Genomic DNA, 25,643 nt, shown 5'->3' on the forward strand with positions numbered 1-25,643 from the left:
TGCAGCGGCTCACACCTGTAATCCCAGCACTTTGGAAGGCCGAGGCGGGTGGATCACCTGAGGTCAGCAGTTCGAGACCATCCTGGCCAATATGGTGAAACCCTGTCTCTACTAAAAATACAAAAATGGGCCGGGTGTGGTGGCACATGCCTGTAATCCTAGCTACTAGGGAGGCTGAGGCAGAGGTTGAACCCTTGAACCCAGGAGGCAGAGGTTGCAGTGAGCTGAGATCACGGATGGCACTGCACTCCAGCCTGGGCAACAAAGCGAGCCACTGTCTCCAAAAATAAAAATAAATAAAAGCAGTCAGTCCCTAAAGGCAGATTCTGTTCTGTCCACAGGGAATAAGCAAGATCCCCTTTCTCTAAAATCTCCAAAACATTGCTTAGATGGGGTCACATCCTCTTCCAGTGTGCCTGGCTGGCCTGAAGCTCTAGACAGGCCCTACCCCAGAGCCATGGGTTAGTGCACACCCTAACCAACTAGACTCAGCATCCCTGCCAACAGCTGCACATCGAGAAGCTTCACCATGGGCCAGGCACAGTGGCTCGTGCCTGTAGCCCCAGCTGAGGATGGGAGGAGGCTGAGGCGGGAAGATCGCTTGAGTCTAAGAGTTTGAGGCTACAGTGAGCCATGATCACGCCACTGCACTCCAACATGGGCGACAGAACAAGACCCTGTCTCTAAACACAAAATAAAAAACAAGAAGCTTCACCCTCATCTACACAAAATTCAAATGCACAGCTGAGGCTTCCTACATGCACCCAGGGTAGTGCCCAGGGCCTAAGAACAGGGCTGCCAGATCAGCTGCCTCTCAGGCCACAGCAAGGCTATAAACCTGGTTTCAGGCAGCAGTCAGTACTGTGCTGAGAGGCTGCCCCTCACAACCACCCCAGAGATGGGTCCAGCACCATGGTGCCAACAGGCCAGGAGCACTGGGAGCTCCTCCACTGGTGGCAAGGCGGCCTGAAGCACCAGCATCTCCTGGAGACTGGGAAACCCAGACTGCAGAGACTGCGGCCAAGAACACTTGTCCAGGTTTGTTTCTCTCTCTCTACTCAAAGCTAAAATAATAGTTTATTCCTAAGTTAGGAAAAGAACAGAACCACATAGTACGTGGTCTAGCTCCAACACCTGCTTTCAAATATTTAGGTCCAAAGCACGAGTTTTCTTCTCAATCAGCCCTGGCCACTTCAGGCCCCCGCGTCTCTGCATGCAAACGCTGCGTCCTGCAAACAGTCCTGCTTACCCAACACCAGCAGCCAAAGAATAGGGCGTGGGGCCCGGCCAGGCCCTGCCTCTCCCAGAGCAGGTCATCATCTGGTACTGGCCAGGGAAGGGAGCACTTCAGACTTTCGGCTCTTCATTTTGTTAGATCACATTTTGTTTATTTTGCTTCAATTTCAGTAAAGCTGAAATTTTTAGACCTCTTATACAGAAGCTCTTAATACAAACCCTAGACTTTTTGACTCATAGGTAGAAATCCAAGCAAAACCATCTCTTCAAAGTCAGATTAATTTACAAAGATAAACACCTTGGTTTTCACAGGGGTTTTCTCTGGATGGGAAGGATTATGAGCATTTTTTGTTCATTCTGTCTGAACTGACTCATTCTCTGAGTATTTACAGCTCTGTGAAAAGAAACTGCACTTCACTTTGGCAAAGTAGAGTAATATTAACAAAAATCACTTAAAACTTTTTTTTTTTTTGAGACGGAGTCTCACTCTGTCACCCAGGCTGGAGTGCAGCAGCACAATCTCAGCTCACTGCAACTTCCCAGCCTCACCATCCAATGCAGCTCAGCCTGCATGCGTCCCACCTGTGCTGCCCTCCCCTCACATGTGGAGCAGGTCTGACACCTCAGAGGGTCCTGCTCGCTGACCCCCAGCAGTCCTGGAAGGTCTGTGTGGTACTGGGGCTCCAGGCATCTCCCCCAGCCAAGCTGCAAGCTCAGCACTAGGCTGGCTCTCCCCGCCCTGTTGAACAGCAGGCCCCGTCTGTGCTCACAGCTTCTCCCCTTGTTTGGCCACCCTGTCCTCAGGGCATCTGCAGCAAGTGGGGGGCACAGCACGGGAAACGGGGCCAACGCCACAGCAGTGGATGTCCCGATGCCAAAGTCACTGGGAAGCCCAGGCCAGAGCCTCTCAGGTTGAAAGTCATACAGAGTTTCCGTGTTGGCTTCATTCCTTCTTAAAGTTTAGTCACTGAAATTCTTAAAAATCTTCACCCTTGGCTGGGCGTGGTGGCTCACGTCTGTAGTCCTAGCACTTTGGGATGCAGAGGTGGGCAGACTGCCTGAGCTCAGGAGTTCCAGACCACGCTGGGCAACATGGTGAAACCCCACCTCTACTAAAAATACAAAAATTAGCTGGGCATAGGAGCATACGCCTATAGTCCCAGCTATTCGGGAGGCTGAGGCATAAGAATTGCTGGAAGCTGGCAGCAGAGATTGCAGTGAGCTGAGATCGTGCCACTACACTCCAGCCTGGGCAACAGAGAAAAACCCCATTGAAAATAGAGAAAAAAAGGCCGGGCGCGGTGGCTCAAGCCTGTAATCCCAGCACTTTGGGAGGCCGAGACGGGCGGATCACGAGGTCAGGAGTTCGAGACCATCCTGGCTAACACGGTGAAACCCCGTCTCTACTAAAAAATACAAAAAACTAGCCGGGCAAGGTGGTGGGCGCCTGTAGTCCCGGCTACTCGGGAGGCTGAGGCAGGAGAATGGCGTAAAAACCCAGGAGGCGGAGCTTGCAGTGAGCTGAGATCCGGCCACTGCACTCCACCCTGGGCAACATAGCGAGACTCCGTCTCAAAAAAAAAAAAAAAGAAAAGAAAATAGAGGAAAAAAAAAAAAAAAAAGCTGAGCAAGTGCTATAATTCCAGCACTTTGGGAAGCCAAGGTGGGCAGATCACTTGCGGTCAGGCGTTTGAGACCAGCCTAGCCAACATGGTGAAACCCTGTCTCTATTTTAAAAATACAAAAATTTGCCGAGCGCAATGGCTCACGCCTGTAATCACAACACTTTGGGAGGCCGAGGCGGGCGGCTCACGAGGTCAGGAGATCGAGACCATTCTGGCTAACGTGGTGAAACCCCGTCTCTACCAAAAATACAAAAAATCAGCCAGGCGTGGTGGCGGGTGCCTGTAGTCCCAGCTACTCGGGAGGCTGAGGCAGGAGAATGACGTGAACCCAGGACACAGAGCTTGCAGTGAGCCGAGATTGCACCACTGCACTTCAGCCTGGGCGACAGAGCAAGATTCCGTTTCAAAAAAAAAAAAAAAATTTGTCAGGCATGGTGGTACATGCCTGTAGTCCCAGCTACTCAGGAGGCTGAAGCAGGAGAATTGCTTGAACCCAGGAGGCGGGGGTTGCAGAGAGCCGAGATTGCACCACTACACTCCAGCCTGGGTGACAAAGCGAAAACTCCATCTCAAAAAAAAATCTAGAAAACTATAGATCATTCCAAGCCTACAGACTAAAATCTTTTACAACATCTATTCCCCAAAAAGACGTGGTAAACAAGCAGAACCACACTTCAGGGGAATATCAGGAAGCTGCGCCAACAGGAAGCGCAATGATCACCCAGCACGGGCCCTGCAGGTTGTGCCTGCGTCCGCCCAGGGTCCTGCACTGCAGGCTCCTTGTGGACCCAATGCTTGGACACGCTTACCTCTGCGGGGGTATGTAAGGAGCGCACACAGTCGGCAGGACCGCGCAGGGCTCAGCCAGAGCCTTCTTAGCCTTTTTTGCCTTCTTCCTGACCTTGGATGTGGACCTGACCGTTTTGACCGAGCTGTCTTTTCGACAGACGCCATTTTTCATTTCGACATCCCCGTAAATATTCAGAGGCCTCCGGGTGCAGCCTGGAGGTGTGTGGACATCACAGTAAGCGGTCTTTCTGACGGAGAAGGTGGTGCCACCACCAGTCAGTTCCTTCACGGGCTCCATTTTCATGTACAGGCCAGCCTTCTGGGCACACGTCACATGGAATGCTGTGTAGCAGTTTGCTTTGTGGCACTGGATGCAGGCACCCACGCCCTTCTGCTTACAGAGGTAGCATGTCAGTTTCCACCGGGCTGGGGGAATGTTCCTCACCCCGTCAATGGGCTCGATGAACACCGTGTTGGCAAAGCCGACCTCTGGGATCCACAGGGCACACACCACGTGACCCCAGCGGTCATCATCTGTCTTTTTGAAGGCACCACCCTTGTTGGGGCACAGCACACAGTCGGCGGGCCGGGCCCGGGACTGCAGGCAGTGGCGGCAGAGCCACTGGCCCTCGGGGATGTAGGGCACCCCGTAGCACTCCTGGTGCACGGCCAGGTTGCACATGTCGCAGAAGAGGATCACGTTGCTGTTCTGGCACTCCCCGTCCATGCAGATGCAGCACACGGCGTCCTCATCGATCAGAGACTGCTGCTCGCCCTGCTTCTGGTTCTCGCAGTGCGACTCCTTCTCGAAGCGGTCCATCAGGAACTCAAACATGCTCTGCGACACGGCGGGGACGCAGTCGCCCTTGCGCTTCTCGTTGATGATCTCCAGCCAGGCGTAGTCCTCCTCGTCCATGTCGTACTCCACCTCGTTGTCCAGTTCCTCGGCCGACTTCTCGATGAACTTGTAGTACACCGGAGGCCTCCTGGGGGCGGACGGAGGGCTGTACTCCACGATGCGCACCTTGGGCTCTGGAAGGGCGCTGGCCGAGGCCGGCGTGCCGTGGGCGGTGGGGAGGGCTTCATTTTTCTTTTTGACTCTGTTGTTTTTGTGACGCTTAGTTCTTAAGCAGACAGGGGGCCGCTCGCTGTTTTCCTTATTGCTGTTGCATTCACTCATCTCTTGAGCCGTGAGGTCATCTTCTAATATGATCTCCAGGGGATCAAAAATACTGATCCTGTGCAAGCGCCCTTCAATTTCTATCTCTACCATCCTTTGAGCTTGAGCGTAGGTCAGCGTTTCTCGCGTGGGGGAGTGTTTAACACTGCACGGGGAGGAAGGATGCCTCGCTGCAGAGCCTCGATGACATCGTCCTTTCCTCCTCATTTGGTAATGATTACCTAAAATAAAGGCAAAGATAAAGTTAATTCTTTTTTTTTTTTTTTTTTTTTTTTTGAGACGGAGTCTCACGCTGTTGCCCAGGCTGGAGTGCAGTGGCGCGATCTCGGCTCACTGCAAGCTCCGCCTCCCGGGTTCCCGCCATTCTCCTGCCTCAGCCTCCTGAGTAGCTGGGATTACAGGCGCCCGCCACCGCGCCCGGCTAATTTTTTTTTTTGTATTTTTAGTAGAGACGGGGTTTCACTGTGGTCTCGATCTCCTGACCTTGTGATCCGCCCGCCTCGGCCTCCCAAAGTGCTGGGATTACAGGCTTGAGCCACCGCGCCCGGCAGATAAAGTTAATTCTATGCAGGGTGACCAAAGACTCGAGAAAGCTGCAAAAGTACACTTGGGCAGATCTAGCTCACCAGCTCAAAACCCAATCAAAGCAAAACTCACAACTAACTTCTTTCCGAGGTGTCAAAAATCACGCATCCAGGCCCAAGCAACTCCCCAGGACCAGGGAGAGAACAGCGGTAATAGGCAGAGAGGTAGCCTGAGGAGCCCTCCTGAGCACCTGCATCCCTATCACTACGCACCAGTCCCCTCTCAGACCACACCAACAGGCTGCGGAGACCACAGAAATGCTCCCCAAGAAGGAGGGGTCTGGCCCAGAGCCCACAGCTGGACTTTCCTGGCATGCAGGCGATAACCCAGGAAGTCCACATATAGGGCTGGACCCCACCAGACACAGAGGCTATGCCCACCAGAGAGGCATGCTCAGTGGCTACCTGGTCCTATCGGATACTCCCCCTAAACCACTCTTCCCCTCCCCACTGCTCCCAGGAGAGCACCCACATGAGCCCAAAGTCACCACGGTCCTTGCAGCATTCCTGCTGGGCTAGGGGTAGGAGACAGACCACAGTCTGTCCATGCTCTATAGACAGGCCCTCCACACGCACACCACAGCACAGGGGACCAACAGGGGAGCCCTGTACTGGTCTGAGGGGACAGTCTTCGCCCCTGGGAGGCCCTAACCCCGCTTCTGCAGAGCCTTGACAGTGACCACCACGGAAACACCCACAGGCCGAGTCAACCTGCCGCTTCCCCTCAGGGGCACTCCTCAAGCCCCAGTGAGACAATGGTGCTGGCCATGTCCTCCTCCTTTCCGAGCGAATCCGGATACGTGCAATACACCAAAGGGCATCTCTCTGTTCTCCCCGGCACACGTGAAGGTAGACACTCTGCTCAGGCTACACAGCGAGGGGTGGCCCCCAGGACCCCCTAGAAGCTTGCAGAGACCCTCACCAGGAGGGTTGCCAGCGCTGGCTCAGGTGCCTGAAGACTTGGTCACAGAGATTTAGGAGAATTTGCCTTTCCAGAGATGGGCAAAATCAGTGAGCTGCCACCCATACCTCCAGCTCCTTGTGGCAGAGGCCTCTGCAGTTCGAACACCACGGACTGTGTCTGTTCCCAGCTGTCCCCGGGGTGCCTCGTGTGTGGGCACCTCCAGTGAAGACCACCACCCGCCGGGCAGTGCCTCCCTCCAAAGCGCCACACTTCACTGAGAGGAAGCAAAATGATTTTTCAGTGACTGACTCGCAAAACAAATATTCTCAGCTGAAGCCCAAGGCCCACTCTGCATCTAGCCCTGCAAGGTCAGGGACGCCTGGCCTCGGGGCCCAGGGGGAGCAGGGGCACCCGCAGCAGCCTGGCTTCAGAGCCTCACCCTGGGCCTAGATCTACTGGGCCTCAGAAAAAGCCCTCAGGGAGCAGGCTTCCCTCTGTGAGTCCCGAAAGGAAATCCCAGCCCACTTCAAGGGCACTTCTTAAGACAGACCCTCCAGCCACTGTGTATCTTTCCCTGTATCAGACAGAAATCCTCATTGTATGTTGAAACTAGATTGCAATTACCTACAGAGAGGACAGGAGAGAAAATGTGGTCAGCCAAACCTCAGCCCCCTTGCATTTCTAGGGCCTCCAGGTACCCACTCAACCCTGGATTCCTGGAGAGCTGTCAGTACAGCCCAGCCGGCCCTGGGAGCCCTGCAGAGGTGACACCACAGCCTGCAGAGAGCTACCCTAGTGCACCCGGGACGGCGACACGCGTCATTACTGAGGTGGGGCAGAAGCAACAGTTGGTTACTCACCAGATCAGAAACGAACCTGTAATTTTCCCCTCGACAGCAAAGTCCTGAGTCGCCCTAACGACAAGCAGCCCCCGGAAACCCACTCTCTCCCAGGGAGCCGCGAAGCTCTTCATCTCAACACTTTCTACAAGGGGGAGAACTGAACCGAAGGCTTCACGGCCACAGCAGCTCTCAACACGGAACTGGGACCCGGGGAGAGTAGACCCTCGGCAGCGCAGGGCGACCCACGCCCTTCCCTGCTTCCCCGCTTCCCCCCTGGGCCGGTTCTGTCCGTGCTGGGACACGCATTTCCACCGGGAGGGATCCGCGGGGGCACACACGTCGCTTCTCAAGGAATAATTCCCTTAAGTACATCCTGAAGAGCTCTGCGGGCCAAAAGCAGGGAAGGCTGCTGCCCACAAGACGGCCGCTTCCCTCTTCCCACCGCCCGCCCAGGGAGAAGCCGACCACGCGCCGGGCCGCTCCCTAAAGGCCACGGGAGCCGCGGCCGCTGAGCTGTGCGAAGTTGTGTGAAGCACACGGCACTCGGGACGGCGCTGGGCCAGGCAAACAAAAACCTCCGCCGATTCCACTAACTACACAACCACCTGGCGACCGACCCTCAAAAACAGACCCGGACGGCCGCGCTTTCTGGGGGACGGGCCCGCACCCCGCGGGGCAGGGGCTCCTGCTGCTGAGGATTCTCAGAACTCCCGCGTCCGCTCACAACAGCCGCGTTTCCCGTGAACTGCGCTTCAATCGTGTCACTCGTTTAAAAGGCCCGGGGAAGCCTCGCGTTCGTCGCGAGGCGTCTCCCTGCAAACGCCCGGGGAGGCGGCGGCGCCGGTTCTCCAGCCCGGCCGCCGCAGGCCGCGCGGCTCCTGGGCGATCTCGGGGCGCGTCCCTGCTCACAGGGAGTTCCCGTCTGGGCAGAGCTCGGCCGGCCTGTCTGTTACATAAGGGGCGGCCCGGCCGGCTCGGCGGCTGCCCGAGGCCCGACCCGACTCGAGCGCGGACTCCGGGCGGGCGCCGCGGCCCAGGCCGCCGAGACCCATAGCCCGACTCGGCCTCCCTCGACTCCCCGGCCTGACCTCCCCGGTCTCCCCGCCCGGCCTCCCAGGCTCCCTGCCTGTCTCCCCGGCCGCCCGGCCCGAACTCCCCGGTCTCCCCGCCTGGCCTCCCCGGCATCCCGGGCTCCCGGTCCGCGGACAATGCGGAGCCGCCGCCGCCGCCGCCGCCAAACATGGCGTCGGCACCACAACCCCGAGAGGCCGGGCCGAGGCGGAGGCGGCGGCGGCGGCGGCCCGGGAGGCCCGGGCGGCCCGCGAGGCGGCGGGGAGGCCTCCACGGCCAGGCCTCCGCCCACTCACCTTCGGGGCGCCGCAGCCGCGGGAGCCCGGCAAGCGGGCGGGCGCGGGGGCCGGCGCGGCCGAGGCGGCGCTAATGGCGCCCGCGGCTCCTCCGCCAACGGCCGCGCAGGCCGGGCCCCGCCGCCGCTCCTGGGCGCGGGCTCCTCTCGGCCGCGGCGGCTCCGGGCCCGGCAGCGGCGGCCGCGGACTCTCGGGCGGCGGCTCGCGCGGCGCGGGCTCGGGGCCCGGCTGGAGGCCCGGCTCGGGGGGCCCGGCCGGCGGGCGCGGGCGGCGGGCGGCGGGCGCGGGACGCGGGGCTGGCTCGGACGCCAGGGCCGGGTCGCTCGCTCGCTCCCCAGCGAAGCAAACAATGCGGCGAGCGCTCCGCCCGGCGCGCTGCGTGCGAGACGCGCCCCGCCCGCCGCCGCCATGACGCGCGGACTCCGCCGCCTCAGTGGCGCGCGGGGGAGGGGGCGTCGCGAGGAGCTGGGGCCAAGTGGGGACCCTGAGGCGGCAGGGACCGGGCTGGGAGTGGGGGGTCGGGAGGATGGAGAGTGGGGGCCCTTGAGTTAGGGAGGACCGGCCCAGAGGGTCCCTGAGGAGGTCAGGAGGATGGAGAATGAGGGGCCCTGAGGCAGGGGGACAGGCCTAGGAGTGGGGGACCCGAGGCAGTTGGGGAGCAGCCGGGAGTCGGGGGCCCTGAGGCAGAAGGGCATTGGCCCGGGGTGGGGTCGCTGAGGCGGGGGGACGGCCCGGGAGTGGGGGACCCTGAGGCGGGGGGTACCACCGTCCGGGAATGGGGGACCCTGAGGCCGGGGGACCGGCCGGGAGTGGGGGACCCAGAGGTGGGGGTACCGGCCGGGAGTGGGGGTCCCTGAGGCAGAAGGGCTTTGGCCCTGGAGTGGGGGGGGCCATCGAGGGCGGAGGGGGGAGCAGCCGGGAGTCCAGGGCCCTGACAGGGGGGACCGGCCAGGAATGGATGGCCCTGAGGCAGGGCGATTGGCCCAGGAGTGGGGGGCCCTGAGGCAGGGGGCGATTGGCCCCAGAGTGGAGGGCCCTAAGTGGGCAGAGGGGACCCTGTGGGCCCACTGGGTGAAAGTAGAAGGGGCACTGGCCGGGGCACCCGACTAAGTAGGGGAAGGTGGTGCAGCCGGGCTGGGGAGCCTCCCCTAGTGAGTGTCAGGCCAGGTGTGCAAGTAGTCCTGCCAGTGTGAGGGCCCTGCCCAGTCCGGCGTGAAGCAGATGCCCTTTGAGGTTGCAAGAAAAGGCCCCTGCGGGCGCGAGTTGAGAGGCCTGAGTCTCTGCCTTCGCTTTGGCCTTTTGTGTAAACTCTAAAATTCAGTGGGGTCATAACAATTTTCACTCCAAGATTAAGTCCCAAAATGTTTTAAGGTGAGGCAGGAGCTCCTTGGTTTCCTTGAGAATCTGTGATCAGGACGATGGTGCTGTGGAATCCCTGGGTTCCAGCAGTCCAGCCTGTGGCATCTAGGCAGGCCCCTCGGGCAGAGCAGCTGTCCACCCTGGGACAGACCTTCCCCATGGGGCAGCGGAGCGGCCCCACTGCTCAGGGCACTGCATCAAACACCTTATTGGGAGTGGGGTGGCTTTGTTCACCCAGGTGTCCCTGATGGGACAAAGCCCCACAGGCCTTTTCCTGGCCAGCCCTCATGCCCATGGCACTGTGCGTGGGTTGTGATGTGAAGACTTGAGGGCAGGTAGGACCCCAGCCAAGGTCCCTAGTGGTCAGTCCTGATCTAGGACTCCCTGCAGACACACCCTTGAGCCGAGAGGGTGCAGGCCACTGGGGCCCTGACCTCTTCTGCACGAGACCCAGGAACTTCGTGTCACCTCCGTTCTACTGATGTCTGTTTACCTGTGGCCAAACAAGCAAGCTGAGCCGGAACCCTTCTCTCCTCCACCTCAGGGAAGCCAGATGGAAACAAGCTGGAGGTTCTCCACAACGCAGAGTGAAAGTAAGACACAGTCTCATGAAAGAGAAGATGAAAAGACACGAAACCCTTCACAGAACAGGAGAGAGACGGGGACAGTGACTTCTCAGACAATGGAGGTGATGCTCAGAGGAGAGAAGAACAAAGCCTCGAATGTAGGCGTGTCAGAGGGAGACTCAGGAAGGCCTTCGGAGAGAGAGAAAGGATCTTTTTTAGAGTTCAGACTGATCCTACAGAGGAGGGGTTGCCAAAATACTAAGAGAATTGAACCATAACTCATACACAGTGAAACTAGCGTTCCAGTGAGACAGCAAAATAAAGGTGTCTTCACGGCTTGTAAACATCCATGTTTACCACACACGCAGTCTCTAAAAGTACTAGAAGAAATACCTTAACAAAGTGAAAAGTGGACTCAAGAGTAAGACGTGGATGCTAGCAAATAAATCAGTCTGGTCTGTTAAAATCAACCTGAGAGAAATCCCAGATGAGCTCAACATGACACATGGCAAGGCCGGGCGCAGAAGGAAGTGAAAGTGCACGAAAGCTCTTGTATTGTTTGGTTTGAGGATTTTAGAATCAATAGAAAAAAAGGTTAAAAATTTTAGCTGGGCATGGTGGGTCACACCTGTAATCCCAGTACTTTGGGAGGCCAAAGCAGGCGGATCACCTGAGTCGGGAGTTCAAGACCAGCCTGATCAACATGGAGAAACCCCATCTCTACTAAAAATACACACACACACACAAAATTAGCTGGGTGTGGCGGCACATGCCTGTAATCCCAGCTACCTGGGAGGCTGAGGCAGGAGAATTGGTGGAAACTGGGAGGTGGAGGTTACGGTGAGCTGAGATGGTGCCATTGCACTCCAGCCTGGGCAACAAGAGCAAAACTCCGTCTCAAAAAAAAAGAAAAATTAAACTATCAGAAAGTTTCCACAAGAATGGTGGGAAAAGAATATACCACTTTCAAAACAGCTGAGGAAAAAGTGAAATGAAAAATGACAGCACCAAAACAACAAAAAAAACCAGGAATGAGTAAAAGATAAAACCATGATAAATATGGAACATAATATGAGTTGGCAGGACTAAGTTCAAACATTTGAGTAATCAGAGGAATGTGATTGGATTAAATTCATCTATTAAAAGACAGCCTCTCTGAATGGAATATGAATATGGTTAAATACTGCTGCAAGAAATTCACCTGAAAATAACAGATGAATAAAAAAACAATGAGGCCAGGCACAGTGGCTCACGCCTGTAATCCCAACACTTTGGGAGACCGAGGCAGGTGCATCACCTGAGGTCAGGAGTTCAAGACCTGATGAACATAGTGAAACCCCATCTCTACTAAAAATAGAAAAATTAGCCAGGCATGGAGGCACGTGCCTGTAGTCCCAGCTACTTGGGAGGCTGAGGCAGGAGAATCACTTGAACCAGGAGGCTGAGATTGCAGTGAGGCAAGATTGCCCCACTGCACTCCAGCCTGGGTAACAGAGCAAGACTCCGTTTCGTAAATAAAAGGATGGAAATTATCATATGTTTGTTCCTCAAAAGGCACTGTAAAGAGACTGAAGAATGAAAAACTAAAAGATATGTACACCTTGCAAATGATTAGTATTTAGAATATAGAGAGAACCGCTTCAGAACCATTAGAAAGAGAGAAACAAGGCCGGCGCGGTGGCTCAAGCCTGTAATCCCAGCACTTTGGGAGGCTGAGATGGGTGGATCACGAGGTCAGGAGATCAAGACCATCCTGGCTAACACGGTGAAACCCCGTCTCTACTAAAAAATACAAAAAACTAGCCGGGCAAGGTGGCAGGCGCCTGTAGTCCCAGCTACTCGGGAGGCTGAGGCAGGAGAATGGTGTAAACCCGGGAGGCGGAGCTTGCAGTGAGCTGAGATCCAACCACTGCACTCCAGCCCAGGCGACAGAGCGAGACTTCCTCTCAAAAACCCAAATCAGCAAAGAAACCCGTGTCATAATCAGGCTTCTTGCAGAGAACATGGAAACGCCTATCATCTTACTAGTAAATTTGGAAATGCAAACTAAAACCACACCAAATAGGCACCAACATTCATATGTGGCATTACTCAGCAATGGCAAGATGGCAGAGCAATACCCTGCTGGTCAGAATGTCAAATGGGACAACTATTTGGTAAATATGGCCATATGGCATTACCCAGTGAAAACGGACATGTTTGTCAGTTTCCTGTTGCTGCAAAACAAACCACGCCCAAAACTTTGTAGCTCAAAACAACAGTCATTCATTTTGTTCACACATACGCTATTTGGGCAGGATTCAGCAGGCACAACTAGACTACTTCCTGCATCCTCACTGGGGCACCTTCACTAGGGGCTGGAAGAGCCACTTCCAAGATGGTGCACTCACGTGGCTGGGACCTTGATCCAGGTTCTGGGCTGAGGGCCTTGGGAACATCCTCATGGAACAGTAGCCATGCTCCAGGAGCAAGGGTATCAAGAGAAGCAGGTGGGACCTGTATCACTTTTCACATCCTAGCTTCTGAAGTCACATAGCATCACTTCTGCCGTAGTGACAAGCCTGTCCAGATTCAAGAGTTAGGGAGATGTGTTATCATCACATTTTAAGAGAAGCATCCTGTATGGAAGAAGTTGTTGTGGCCACTTTGAGAAGATGCAAGCTCCCCGAGTGTGCATACCCATTCCCGGCTGTAGGGTTAAGTCTATTTGTATTCCTAGGTGCATTCCATGCCTGGGTGTGTGCCTGAGAAACTTGTTCATCAGGAGGCATGTGGCATGTGCATGAATGTTCAGAGCAACACTGTTTTTGTTTTTGTTTTTTTTGTTTTTTTTTGAGATGGAGTCTCGCTCTGTAGCCCGGGCTGGGGTGCAGTGGCCGGATCTCAGCTCACTGCAAGCTCCGCCTCCCAGGTTTACGCCATTCTCCTGCCTCAGCCTCCCGAGTAGCTGGGACTACAGGCGCCGCCACCTCGCCCGGCTAGTTTTTTGTATTTTTTAGTAGAGACAGGGTTTCACGGTGTTCGCCAGGATGGTCTCGATCTCCTGACCTCGTGATCCACCCGTCTCGGCCTCCCAAAGTGCTGGGATTACAGGCTTGAGCCACCGCGCCCGGCCTGTTTTTGTTTTTGTTTTTTTTGTCTTTTTTCTTTTTATTTTGTTTTATTTTAACACTGTTTTTATTTTTATTTTTATTTTTTTAAATTTATTTGTTTGTTTTTTTTTTGAGATGGAGTCTCGCTCTGTCACCCAGGCTGGAGTGCAGTGGCTGGATCTCAGCTCACTGCAAGCTCCGCCTCCCGGGTTTACGCCATTCTCCTGCCTCAGCCTCCCGAGTAGCTGGGACTACAGGCGCCCACCACCTCGCCTGGCTAGTTTTTTTGTATTTTTTAGTAGAGACGGGGTTTCACCATATTAGCCAGGATAGTCTCGATCTCCTGACCTCGTGATCCGCCCGTCTCGGCCTCCCAAAGTGCTGGGATTACAGGCTTGAACCACCGTGCCCGGCCAACACTGTTTTTAATAGCAAATACTGAGGGAAATCTTAAATATCAAAGAACAGTAAAATGGACAAAGTGAGGTATCTCCACACAATGGAATAGCACACAGCAACAGAAATGAATGAATTCCACCACCAACATGGCCAAATCTCAAACACATAATTCTAAATGGAAGAAAGAAATCTCAAAAGATTACAGAATATGATTCCATTTACACTCAGCAGACAGAGCTAGGAAATATGTAAGTATGTACACACAAACACATACACACACACCTTTTCTGATACCTCTTAGCAAATCTTGAGTTCATACTGATACCTGTACCTCCAGTTACAATCTGGCATGGAGCTGATTCTACTCTTCCATCTTTCTACATAACTATCTATGCCTTCACTTAGTAGCTCAGTACCCCCCTACATAACCATCTCTGGGCTGTACAGAACAGAAAATTGGCCCCAGACACAACCACTGCCCCCATTTATGCACCAGCCAAAAACACGGTTCTGGGGTCATCACTGCTCCCCAGAATGGTTACATCTGCAGGCTGAAAGCACAGCCCAAGAAAAGGCAAGGAGGAGGATGATCATGTTGTTTCTGATATTCTGTTTCTGGCAGGAATAAGACAAAACCCTTTTTCTTTGATCTATCTCACCTTTAATTAATTAATTAATTTATTTATTTATTTTATTTATTTTTTTTTTTTTTTGAGACAGAGTCTCGCTCTGCCGCCCAGGCTGGAGTGCAGTGGCCGGATCTCAGCTCACTGCAAGCTCCGCCTCCCGGGTTCACGCCATTCTCCTGCCTCAGCCTCCCGAGTAGCTGGGACTACAGGCGCCCGCCGCCGCGCCCGGCTAGTTTTTTGTATTTTTTAGTAGAGACGGGGTTTCACCGTGTTAGCCAGGATGGTCTCGATCTCTTGACCTCGTGATCCGCCCGTCTCGGCCTCCCAAAGTGCTGGGATTACAGGCTTGAGCCACCGCGCCCGGCCTCACCTTTAATTTAATTAATTTTTATTTTTACCCAGTGTCTACAACAATCACCTTTAATTTAGGAGACTATCCTTTCACAAACAAATGAAACGTTCTTTAAATGTTGTTTTTCTCACTTCAGAATTCAGGAAAAATAGTTTTACTGACATTTACTTTTAATAAAAATGTAGTAATTTGCATTGTTGCAGTAGAAATCTGTCCTCCTTGGCCGGGCGCGGTGGCTCAAGCCTGTAATCCCAGTACTTTGGGAGGCCGAGGCGGGCGGATCACAAGGTCAGGAGATCGAGACCACAGTGAAACCCCGTCTCTACTAAAAATACAAAAAATTAGCCGGGCGCGGTGGCGGGCGCCTGTAGTCCCAGCTACTCAGGAGGCTGAGGCAGGAGAATGGCGGGAACCCGGGAGGCGGAGCTTGCAGTGAGCCGAGATCGCGCCACTGCACTCCAGCCTGGGCAACAGCGTGAGACTCCGTCTCAAAAAAAAAAAAAAAATTAAATTAAAAAATAAAAAAAATAAAAGAAATCTGTCCTCCTTGTCACTAGGATATAATCAGTCAAATTGATAGTGGAGCCCAGGCCTTAAACGGGTGTCATATTTGAGACTAATGTTCCTGTGCTTCCACAACATGCCCACCATTAAGGAACAAGGGTTGTGGCATGTGTGCTGAACCAATGCCCACAGAACCCTCAGACCCATACTGGCCAGGCACCTGTATTCTGGCACACAAGGCCTTGGCCTCACAAGTAGTGAGAAGGACACTTCCTGGCAGGCCAAGAGCCATGGCAAACACCAGAACCCTCTGGAAGATAGAAACTTGCATACGCACAGGTCCTGCAGGCACACCTGAGGAAGGTCGATTTGGTTCTGCTTCCTGACCTAGGAAGAGAAAAGCAAATAAGATTAAAAAAAAAAAAAATCTCGGGTGTAATGTAGGCTCAGTCTTACATTCCTTCTGATGACACCTCCCAACAGAAGTTGATTTTCTGGCTTGGTCGTTGCATAACGCCATCTGGTTTAGATGTGTCATGTTAACAAGGACACTCGTGCGTGTTAATTACCACTTCTTGCAGAGCCTGTGTAGATGAATTAGGTCAGAACGCAAGACTAGCTTGCTGTGGTCAAGAATAACCTTCGGAGATTATCATCCCAAGGGGGAGCTAATAAAAATGTCCCAAATTGAGGATTAGACACCCCAAAATGAGTGTATCTATTCAGTGGCAGGTTGTGTTCCTGAGCAAGCCTGTCAGGCAGATTTTCGGATCCTCTGGAGTGTGCACCTGTTTAACTTGCTATTTACTATTGATTATGATATTTTACAACTCAGCAAGGGTAGACTTTAATTTGTTGAAGACAGATGGCCAAGTAAAATTATTCCTGTCTGAAAGCAACGCAAATAAATTTTGCCCGGCAGTGAGTGATAGAAATTATTTCTCTCCAGTAGAAAAGATTACAGTTAGAAAAGGTTGCAGTTTGGCCAGGCACAGTGGCTCACGCCTGTAATCCCAGCACTTTGGGAGGCCAAGGTGGACGATCACCTGAGGTCAGGAGTTCGAGACTAGCCTGGCCAACATGGTGAACCCTCGTCTCTACTAAAAATACAAAAATTAGCTGGACGTGGTGGTGGGCGCCTATAATCCCAGCTACTCAGGAGACTGAGGCAGGAGAATTGCTTGAACCTGGGAGGTGGAAGTTGCAATGAGCCAAGATCACACCATTGCACTCCAGCCTGGGTGACAGAGCAAGACTCCGTCTCAAAAAAAAGAAAAGGGCCGGGCGCGGTGGCTCAAGCCTGTAACCCCAGCACTTTGGGAGGCCGAGACGGGTGGATCACGAGGTCAGGAGATCGAGACCATCCTGGCGAACACGGTGAAACCCCGTCTCTACTAAAAAATACAAAAAACTAGCCGGGCAAGGTGGCGGCGCCTGTAGTCCCAGCTACTCAGGAGGCTGAGGCAGGAGAATGGCGGGAACCCGGGAGGCGGAGCTTGCAGTGAGCTGAGATCCGACCACTGCACTCCAGCCTGGGCGACAGAGCGAGACTCCGTCTCAAAAAAAAAAAAAAAAGAAAAAGAAAAAAAGAAAAGGTTGTGGTTTATGACTTGTAGAACATTAACCAGTTTTTAAAAAAATCTAAATAAGCAGAATTACTCAAACTTTTTTTAAGTCACTACAAATATTTCCCTCTCTCCAACATTTTGAACCAGCCTCACCATCGTGCTGGTTCCCTCATTAATGACTTAAATAAATCCTTTTTTTTTTTTTTTTTTTGAGACGGAGCCTCGCTCTGTGCCCCAGGCTGGAGTGCAGTGGCGCGATCTCTGCTCACTGCAAGCTCCGCCTCCGGGTTCCCGCCATTCTCCTGCCTCAGCCTCTCGAGTAGCTGGGACTACAGGCGCCCGCCACCTCGCCCGGCTGATTTTTTGTATTTTTAGTAGAGACGGGGTTTCACCGTGTTAGCCAGGATGGATGAGTCATGTTTTTAACTTTTTTTTTTGAGACGGAGTCTCGCTCTGTCGCCCAGGCTGGAGTGCGGTGGCGCGATCTCGGCTCACTGCAAGCTCCGCCTCCCGGGTTCCCGCCATTCTCCTGCCTCAGCCTCCCGAGTAGCTGGGATTACAGGCGCCCGCCACCACGCCCGGCTAGTTTTTTTGTTTGTTTGTTTGTTTGTTTGTTTGTTGTATTTTTAGTACAGACGGGGTTTCACCGTGTTAGCGAGGATGGTCTCGATCTCCTGACCTCATGATCCGCCTGCCTCAACCTCCCAAAATGCTAGGATTACAGGCGTGAGCCACTGCGCCAGCCCTGTTTTTAACTTTTTAAGAAGTATGCTTTGACAGCTCCAACATCTAGCTGCCTTCTCAGCCTCTCCTCCAGGATGTCCTGCAGGCATCTCGAACTCAACGTGTCTGGCACTCAGCTTTTGGCATTCATCCCCAAACTTCTCCCCTGTCTCCCTCCTCTGTTAGGGGTTGAATTGTGTACCCCTCCAAAAGGTATGGTGAAGTCCTAAGCCACAGTACCTGTGAACATGACCTAATTTGGAAATGGGGTCTTTGCAGATATAATTAAGTTAGGATGAGGCCAAGCACAGTGGCTCACACCTGTAATCCCAGCACTTTGGGAGGCCGAGGCAGGCGGATCACCTGAGGTCAGGAGTTCAAGACCAGCCTAACCAATGTGGTGAAACCCTGTCTCTACTAAAAATACAAAAATTAGCTGGGCATGGTGGCGCGTGCCTGTAGTCCCAGCTACTCGCAAGGCTGAGGCAGGAGGATCGCTTGAACCTGGGAAGCAGAGGTTGCAGTGAGCAGAGATTGCACCACTGCACTCTAGCCTGGGCAATAGAGTAAGACTGCATCTCAATAAATAAATAAGAATAAATAATAGGCCGGATGCGGTGGCTCACGCCTGTAATCCCAGCACTTTGGGAGACCAAGGCAGGCAGATCACGAGATCAGGAGATGGAGACCATCCTGGCTAACATGGTGAAAACCTGTCTCTACTAAAAATACAAAAATATAGCCAGGTGTGGTGGCGCGCGCCTGTAGTCCCAGCTACTCGGGAGGCTGAGGCAGGAGAACGGCATGAACCCAGGAGGCGGAGCTTGCAGTGAGCCGAGATCGCACCACTGCACTCTAGCCTGGGGGACAGAGAGAGAGACTCCATCTCAAAAAAAAAAAAAAAAAAAAAAAAAGACATAAGAAAAAAAAAGAATAAATGATGATGATAATAATAATAATAATAAAGTTAGGATGAGGTCATTGAGTTGGGCCCTAATCCAATGACTGGTATCCTTTTCTAAACTACAATCTGCTAACCTTCTCTGTATCATTCCAATTTTAGTATATGTGCTGCTAAAGCAGGCACACGGTATTCTTATAAGAAGAGAAAGTGGGACGCAGACACCCAAGCAAAGACAGCTGTGTGACAATGGAGACAGAGAGTGGAGCGATGTGGCCACAAGCCAAGGAATGCGAAGTACTGATGGCCACCAGAAGCTGAAAGAGGCCGGAAAGACCCCTCTTTCTGGGCTTCAGAGGGAACACAGTCCTGTTGATGCCTGGACTTCAGGCTTCCAACCTCCAGAACTGTGGGAGAGTGAGATGCTGCCATTCTCAGCACCCCCCAGGCTGTGGCGCTTTGTCATAGCGGCTATAGGACATGAATCTACTTTCTCAGCTAAGGCAACTCCAGGCTTCCTAGGTGAGAGGCAGTCCCTCCCTTCTCATGTCTGACTCGCTGGCAAAACCTGTCAGCTTCCCTTTCAAAATAAGTCCAGAGGCAGCCCTGTGTCACCGCCTCCTCTGTTCCCTCCCAGGGACAGTGGCCAACACTTCTCACCTGGATTATCCCAGTAGCCTGACCCACCTCTCTGCTTCACCCTTGTACCCTTCTGCTTCTTCCTTTCTACAGCAGCCCAAGTGACAGCATCTCCTGTGTTTAATGCCTTCTGCTGACTTCCCATCTCCCTCGGAAGAAAAGCCACAGTCCTCAACTCCACAACAAAAAACACAGAACCTGATTTTTTTTTTTTTTTTTTTTTTTTTTTTCTGAGACAGAGTCTTGCTCTGTCGCCCAGGCTGGAGTGCAGTGGTGCGATCTTGGCTCACTGCAACCTCTGCCTCCCGGCTTCAAGTGATTCTCCTGCCTCAGCCTCCCAAGTAGCTGGGATTACAGGCACACACCATCACGCCTGGTTAATTTCTGTATTTTTAGTAGAGATGGGGTTTCACCATGTTGGCCAGGCTGGTCTCGAACCTCTGACCTCAGATGATCCGCCTGCCTCGGCCTCCCAAAGTGCTGGTATTACAGGTGTGAGCCACCGCGCTCAGCTAGAACCTGATTTTAAAATGGACAAAGGACTTGAACAGACAACTACAAATAGCCAATAAGCACATCGAAAATGATCATCATTAGCTCTCAGGGAACTGCCAATCAAAACCACAATGACATCCTACTGTGCACCCACCCGGAGAGCTAGACCCAAAAAGTCAGGTAGTGAGTGTTGACGAGGATGTGGAGACGCCAGAACTCTCTCATGCTGCTGGTGGGAATGTCAAACGGTGCACCTGCTTTAGAAAATGGTCGCGCAGGCCGGGCACGGTGGCTCAAGCCTGTAATCCCAGCACTTTGGGAGGCCGAGGCGGGTGGATCACGAGGTCAGGAGATGGAGACTATCCTGGCTAACATGGTGAAACCCCGTCTCTACTAAAAATACAAAAAAAAAAAAACTAGCCGGGCGTGGTGGCGGGCGCCTGTAGTCCCAGCTACTTGGGAGGCTGAGGCGGGAGAATGGCGTGAACCCGGGAGGCGGAGCTTGCAGTGAGCCAAGATCCGGCCACTGCACTCCAGCCTGGGAGACACAGCGAGACTCCGTCTCAAAAAAAAAAAAAAAAAAGAAAAAAAAAAAAAAAGAAAATGGTCGCGCAGTTCCTCAAAATGCTGAACACAGAGGAGCCATAGGTCCCAGCAAGTCCACTCCGAGTCGTATCCCCAAGAAATGAAAATATGTGTCCACATTGAAACTTGTATGTGAAGGTTTGTCACAGTGGTATTTTTCGTAATAGCTAAAAAGTGAAAACAGGTCGTGAATGGATAAATCTGGCATATACATAAATGGTATATAATTTGGCAGTAGAAACCAAGTATTGACACACGCTGCATCATGAAGAACCCTTGAAAACATGATGCAGGGGCCGGGCGCAGTGGCTCAAGCCTGTAATCCCAGCACTTTGGGAGGCCGAGACGGGCGGATCACGAGGTCAGGAGATCAAGACCATCCTGGCTAACACGGTGAAACCCCGTCTCTACTAAAAAATACAAAAAAAAACTAGCCAGGCGAGGTGGCGGGTGCCTGTAGTCCCAGCTACTCGGGAGGCTGAGGCAGGAGAATGGCGTGAACCCGGGAGGCGGAGCTTGCAGTAAGCCGAGATCTGGCCATTGCACTCCAGCCTGGGTGACACAGCAAGACCCTGTCTCAAAAAAAAAAAAAAAAAAAAAAAAAAAAGAAAACATGATGCAGGCAGGGTGCGGTGGCTCAAGCCTGTAATCCCAGCACTCTGGGAGGCCGAGACAGGCGGATCACGAGGTCAGGAGATCGAGACCATCCTGGCTAACACCGTGAAACCCCATCTCTACTAAAAAATACAAAAGACTAGCCGGGCGAAGTGGCGGGCGCCTGTGGTCCCAGCTACTCGGGAGGCTGAGGCAGGAGAATGGCGTGAACCCGGGAGGCGGGGCTTGCAGTGAGCTGAGATCAGGCCACTACACTCCAGCCTGGGGGACAGAGCCAGACTCAGTCTCAACAAAAAAAAAAAAAAAAAAGAAAACATGATGCAGACACAAAAGATCACATATCGTATTGATTCCACTTACATGAAAAGTTGGGAATGAGCAAATAGGCCGTCAGGGGTCTCGGGGAGGGGAAATAGGGAGTGAGTGCTAACGGGTATGAGGTTCCTTTGGGGGATGATGAAAATGTTCTAAAATTGACTATGGTTAGGATTGCACAGCCCTGTGAATATACTAAAAACATTTCACTGAACTTGTTTTCGAGACAGGGACTCGCTCTGTTACCCAGGCTGGAGTAAATCACAGCTGGTGCAATCACAGCTCACTGAAAGCTTGAAATCCTGGACTCGAGGGACCCTCCCACATCAGCCTCCTGAGTAGCTGGGACTAAAGATGCGCACACCACACCCGGCTAAATTTAAAAAAAAAAACAATTGTGTTTTTTTTTAATTAAAAAAAAAATCGCTGTGCTGCCCAGGCTGGTCTGAAACTCCTGGACTCAAGCACTTCTGTCTCCTCAGCCTCCCAAAGTGCTGAGATTATAGGCTCGGGCCACTGCACCTGGCTTGTCCGTTTTAAACACACAGTAAACCACATGGTATGTCTGTGACTTCTGTATCAGTGAAGCTATTTTAAAATCCATAGAATAAATAATTACATAAATAGGCCGCGCGTGGTGGCTCACGCCTGTAATCCCAGCACTTTGGGAGGCTGAGGCCGGCGGATCACGAGGTCAGAAGATCGAGACCATCCTGGCTAATACAGTGAAACCCCGTCTCTACTAAAAAACAGAAAAAATTAGCCGGGCGCGGTGGCGGCGCCTGTAGTCCCAGCTACTCAGGAGGCTGAGGCAGGAGAATGGCGGGAACCCGGGAGGCGGAGCTTGCAGTGAGCTGAGATCCGACCACTGCACTCCAGCCTGGGTGACAGAGCGAGACCCTGTCTCAAAAAAAAAAAAAAAAAGAGGAGGCCGGGTGCGGTGGCTCAAGCCTGTAATCCCAGCACTTTGGGAGGCCGAGACGGGCGGATCACGAGGTCAGGAAATCGAGACCATCCTGGCTAACAGGGTGAAACCCCGTCTCTACTAAAAAAATACAAAAAACTAGCCGGGCGAGGTGGCGGGCGCCTGTAGTCCCAGCTACTCGGGAGGCTGAGGCAGGAGAATGGCCTGAACCCGGGAGGCGGAGCTTGCAGTGAGCTGAGATCCGGCCACTGCACTCCAGCCAAAAAAAAAAAAAAGAGGAGATGGAAGGGACTCATCTCTCCGTGCTCCTCCAGCTACGTACACCTTTCAGCACTGGGAGCCAGTACAGGAGACAATTGCAGGCCTCGAAGTGGTGGGAAGAGGGGAGTCGGCCGGTGGGGACCGCGGACTGGGAAAAGCGCGGCCGCCTGGAGCCTCCCATCCCCGCCCGGCAGTGGAAGGCAGTCCAGGCCCAGCATCTCCTGACCCAAAGTGGCGTAAGGGAGTCCAGGCCTAGGGCCTCCTCGCCTCCCACCACGCCTCCCCAGCAGCTGGGGGAAGCCCCACAGCCCTCCCATGGGGGAATCAGCAGAGGCGGAGCCGGAACCTGCTGGCACCAGGTCCGCCTACTCCCCGCCTAACAGCTCGGAGAAGCCTGGAGAGGCGCCTCTGTCCCCACCGGCAGCACCAGCCTAATCACGTAGACGCCTAAATAGCAGATTTAGTAGATAAACTAAATTATGGTAGGAGCCACAACCCACAAAAGTAGGCCAGGACGTGCTGCACCTCCACAGGGTGACTGTCTGGTAAAATAGCAGGTTTAAGTAGGATTCAGAGTCTGCTAATACGCAAACTGTCCGGATTACAATTCAACAATCACGCATCACACCAAGAGCCAGGAAACTCATAACTTGACTAAGAAAAGACAAACACATGCCAACACTGAGATCAATCAGATATTGGATTATCCGAAAATGATTGTAAAGCAGCCATCACAAAAATGCTTCAACAAGCAATTACAAACTATCCTGAAACAACTGAAAAAATAGAGAAAAAAAAGCTTCTTTTTTTTTTTTTTTTTTTTTTTTTTTTTTTTTTTTTAATAAAACCGGGGTGTGGGGAATGGGGGCGGGTAGGCGGCTGAGGCAAGAGGATCGCTTGAGCCTGGGAGGCTGACGCTGCAGTGAGTCATGATCGCACCACTGCACTCTAGCCTGGGTGACAGCGAGAGACTCCGTCTCAAAAAATAATAATAATAATAAATAAATAAAAGAAAAGAAAAAAGAACCAGATGGAAATTATAGAGTTGAAAAGCACAGTGGCCGGGCGCGGTGGCTCAAGCCTGTAATCCCAGCACTTTGGGAGGCCGAGACGGGTGGATCACGAGGTCAGGAGATCGAGACCATCCTGGCGAACACGGTGAAACCCCGTCTCTACTAAAAAAATACAAAAAAATAGCCGGGCGAGGTGGTGGGCGCCTGTAGTCCCAGCTACTCGGGAGGCTGAGGCAGGAGAATGGCGTGAACCCGGGAGGCGGAGCTTGCAGTGAGCTGAGATCCGGCCACTGCGCTCCAGCCCGGGCGACAGAGCCAGACTCCGTCTCAAAAAAAAAAAAAAGAAAAAAAAAGAAAGAAAAGCACAGTAAGCCAAAATAAAAAGCTCACTGAATGGGCTCGATAGCAGCATGAATACCACGGGGAAAGAATCCGTGAACTGGAAGACAGAGCAATAAAAGTGACCCAATCTGAATAAAAGACGGAAAATAGACTGAAAAAAACTGATGGAACACAGCCTCAGAGACCTGCGGGACTATGTTTAAAAATCTAGGCCAGGCGCGGTGGCTCGCGCCTGTAATCCCAGCACTTTGGGAAGCTGAGGCGGGTGGATCACCTGAGGTCAGGAGTTCGAGACTAGCCTGGCCAACATGGTGAAACCCCGTCTCTACTAAAAACACAAAAATGAGCTGGGCATGGTGGCAGGCGCCTGTAATCTCAGCTATTCAGGAGGCTGAGGCAGGAGAATCCCTTGATCCCAGGAGGCAGAGGTTGAGTGAGCCGAGATCATGCCACTGCACTCCAGCCTGGGCGATGGAACACGACTCTGTCTAAAAAAAAAAATCACCAAAAATTGACCATAGATCTAAACGTGAAACTATAAAACTTTTAGGAAAAACATAGGAGAAAATCTTTGGGATCTTGGGCTAGGCAAAAAGTTCTTAGATTTGATAACAAAAGCATGAGCCATAAAATAAAATATTGATAAATGGGACCTCATTGAAACGAAAAACTTTTGCTCTGTGAAACACCCTGCTCAGAGGATGAAAAGACAAGCTACAGCCTGAGAAAAAGCATTTGCACACCCCCTGTCTGACAAAGAACTGGCGTGTATAATGTAGAAAAGCTCTCAAAACTCAACAGTAAAAAATAAAAATAAAAAAGCAATCCAATAGAAAAGTCAGCAAAAGATATGAAGAGACATTTCCATGAAGGGGATATACAGAATAAACACACACAAAGATGTCCGTCATCCTTAGCCATCATGCAGGTGCAAACTAAAAGTGCAACGAGACATCACACCTGTGAAAATGACTCATATGAAGAGCAGTACCACCACCAAACGCTGCCAAAGACCTGGAGAAGCTGGGCCACTCGTGCATTGCTAGTGGGAATGTAACATGGTACAGCCATTCTGGAAAACAGCTTGGCAGTTCCTTCAAGAACTAACCATCCAACTACCATGGGACCCAGCAGTTGTGCTCCTGGGCATTCATCCCCGAGAAATAAAGACTTTTTTTTTTTTTTGAGACGGAGTTTCGCTCTTGTTGCCCAGGCTGGAGTGCAGTGGCGCGATCTCAGCTCACTGCAACCTCTGCCTCCCAGGTTTAAGCAATTCTCCTGGCTTAGCCTCCAGAGTAGCTGGGATTACAGGCGCCCACCACCACACCTGGCTAAATTTTTTGTATTTTTAGTAGAGGTGGGGTTTCACCGTGTTGGCCAAGCTGGTCTCAAACTCCTGACCTCGTGATCTGCTCACCTCGGCCTTCCAAAGTGCTGGGATTACAGACGTGAGCCACCGTGCCCAAGAAATAAAGGCTTTTGTTCACACCAAAACTTGTACACAAATGTTCATAGCAGCTATATTTGTAACAGACCAGAACTGGAATCAGCCCAGATGTCCTCCAGCAGGTGAATGGCTAAACACACCATGGTGCTCCCAGTCCACGCAGTTCTACTCAGCATGGAAAAGGAACAGGCCATTGACACATGCAACTGGGATGAAGCATCGCCAAGGAATTATACTGAGCAAAAATATCCCATCCAAAAATGTTACTTACTATGTGATTTTTTTTTTTTTGAGACAGAGTTTTGTTCTTGTTGCCTAGGCTGGAGTGCAGTGGTGCAATGTCAGCTCATTGCAACCTCCGCCTCCCGGGTTCAAGTGATTCTCCT

At 52.5% G+C, this 25,643-nt stretch overlaps 1 protein-coding gene across 6 annotated transcripts in view; it reads right to left on the reverse strand.

Annotated features, from left to right (window-relative positions):
• Positions 1-8,881, reverse strand: part of LOC105489773 (bromodomain containing 1) — a 52,516-nt gene extending 43,635 nt beyond the window's left edge. For 3 of the 6 annotated variants that reach the window (XR_011614253.1, XM_071080778.1, XM_071080777.1), the window contains exons 1-2: positions 8,528-8,881; positions 3,671-5,051 (exon numbers count right to left, since the gene is read on the reverse strand). Coding sequence is in view for 5 of the 6 variants with exons in the window: in XM_071080778.1 (XP_070936879.1) it covers positions 3,671-5,037 (1,367 nt within the window). In the remaining variant the exon portion in view is untranslated. Of the gene's footprint in view, positions 1-3,670; positions 5,052-6,443; positions 6,674-8,527 lie in introns of those variants that run through there. The other 3 variants (XM_071080779.1, XM_071080780.1, XM_011754861.3) reach the window with 3 other exon arrangements.
• Positions 8,882-25,643: the final 16,762 nt, after the last annotated feature.

Source organism: Macaca nemestrina, chromosome 15 (assembly GCF_043159975.1).
Source record: "Macaca nemestrina isolate mMacNem1 chromosome 15, mMacNem.hap1, whole genome shotgun sequence".
NCBI lineage: Eukaryota > Metazoa > Chordata > Mammalia > Primates > Cercopithecidae > Macaca > Macaca nemestrina.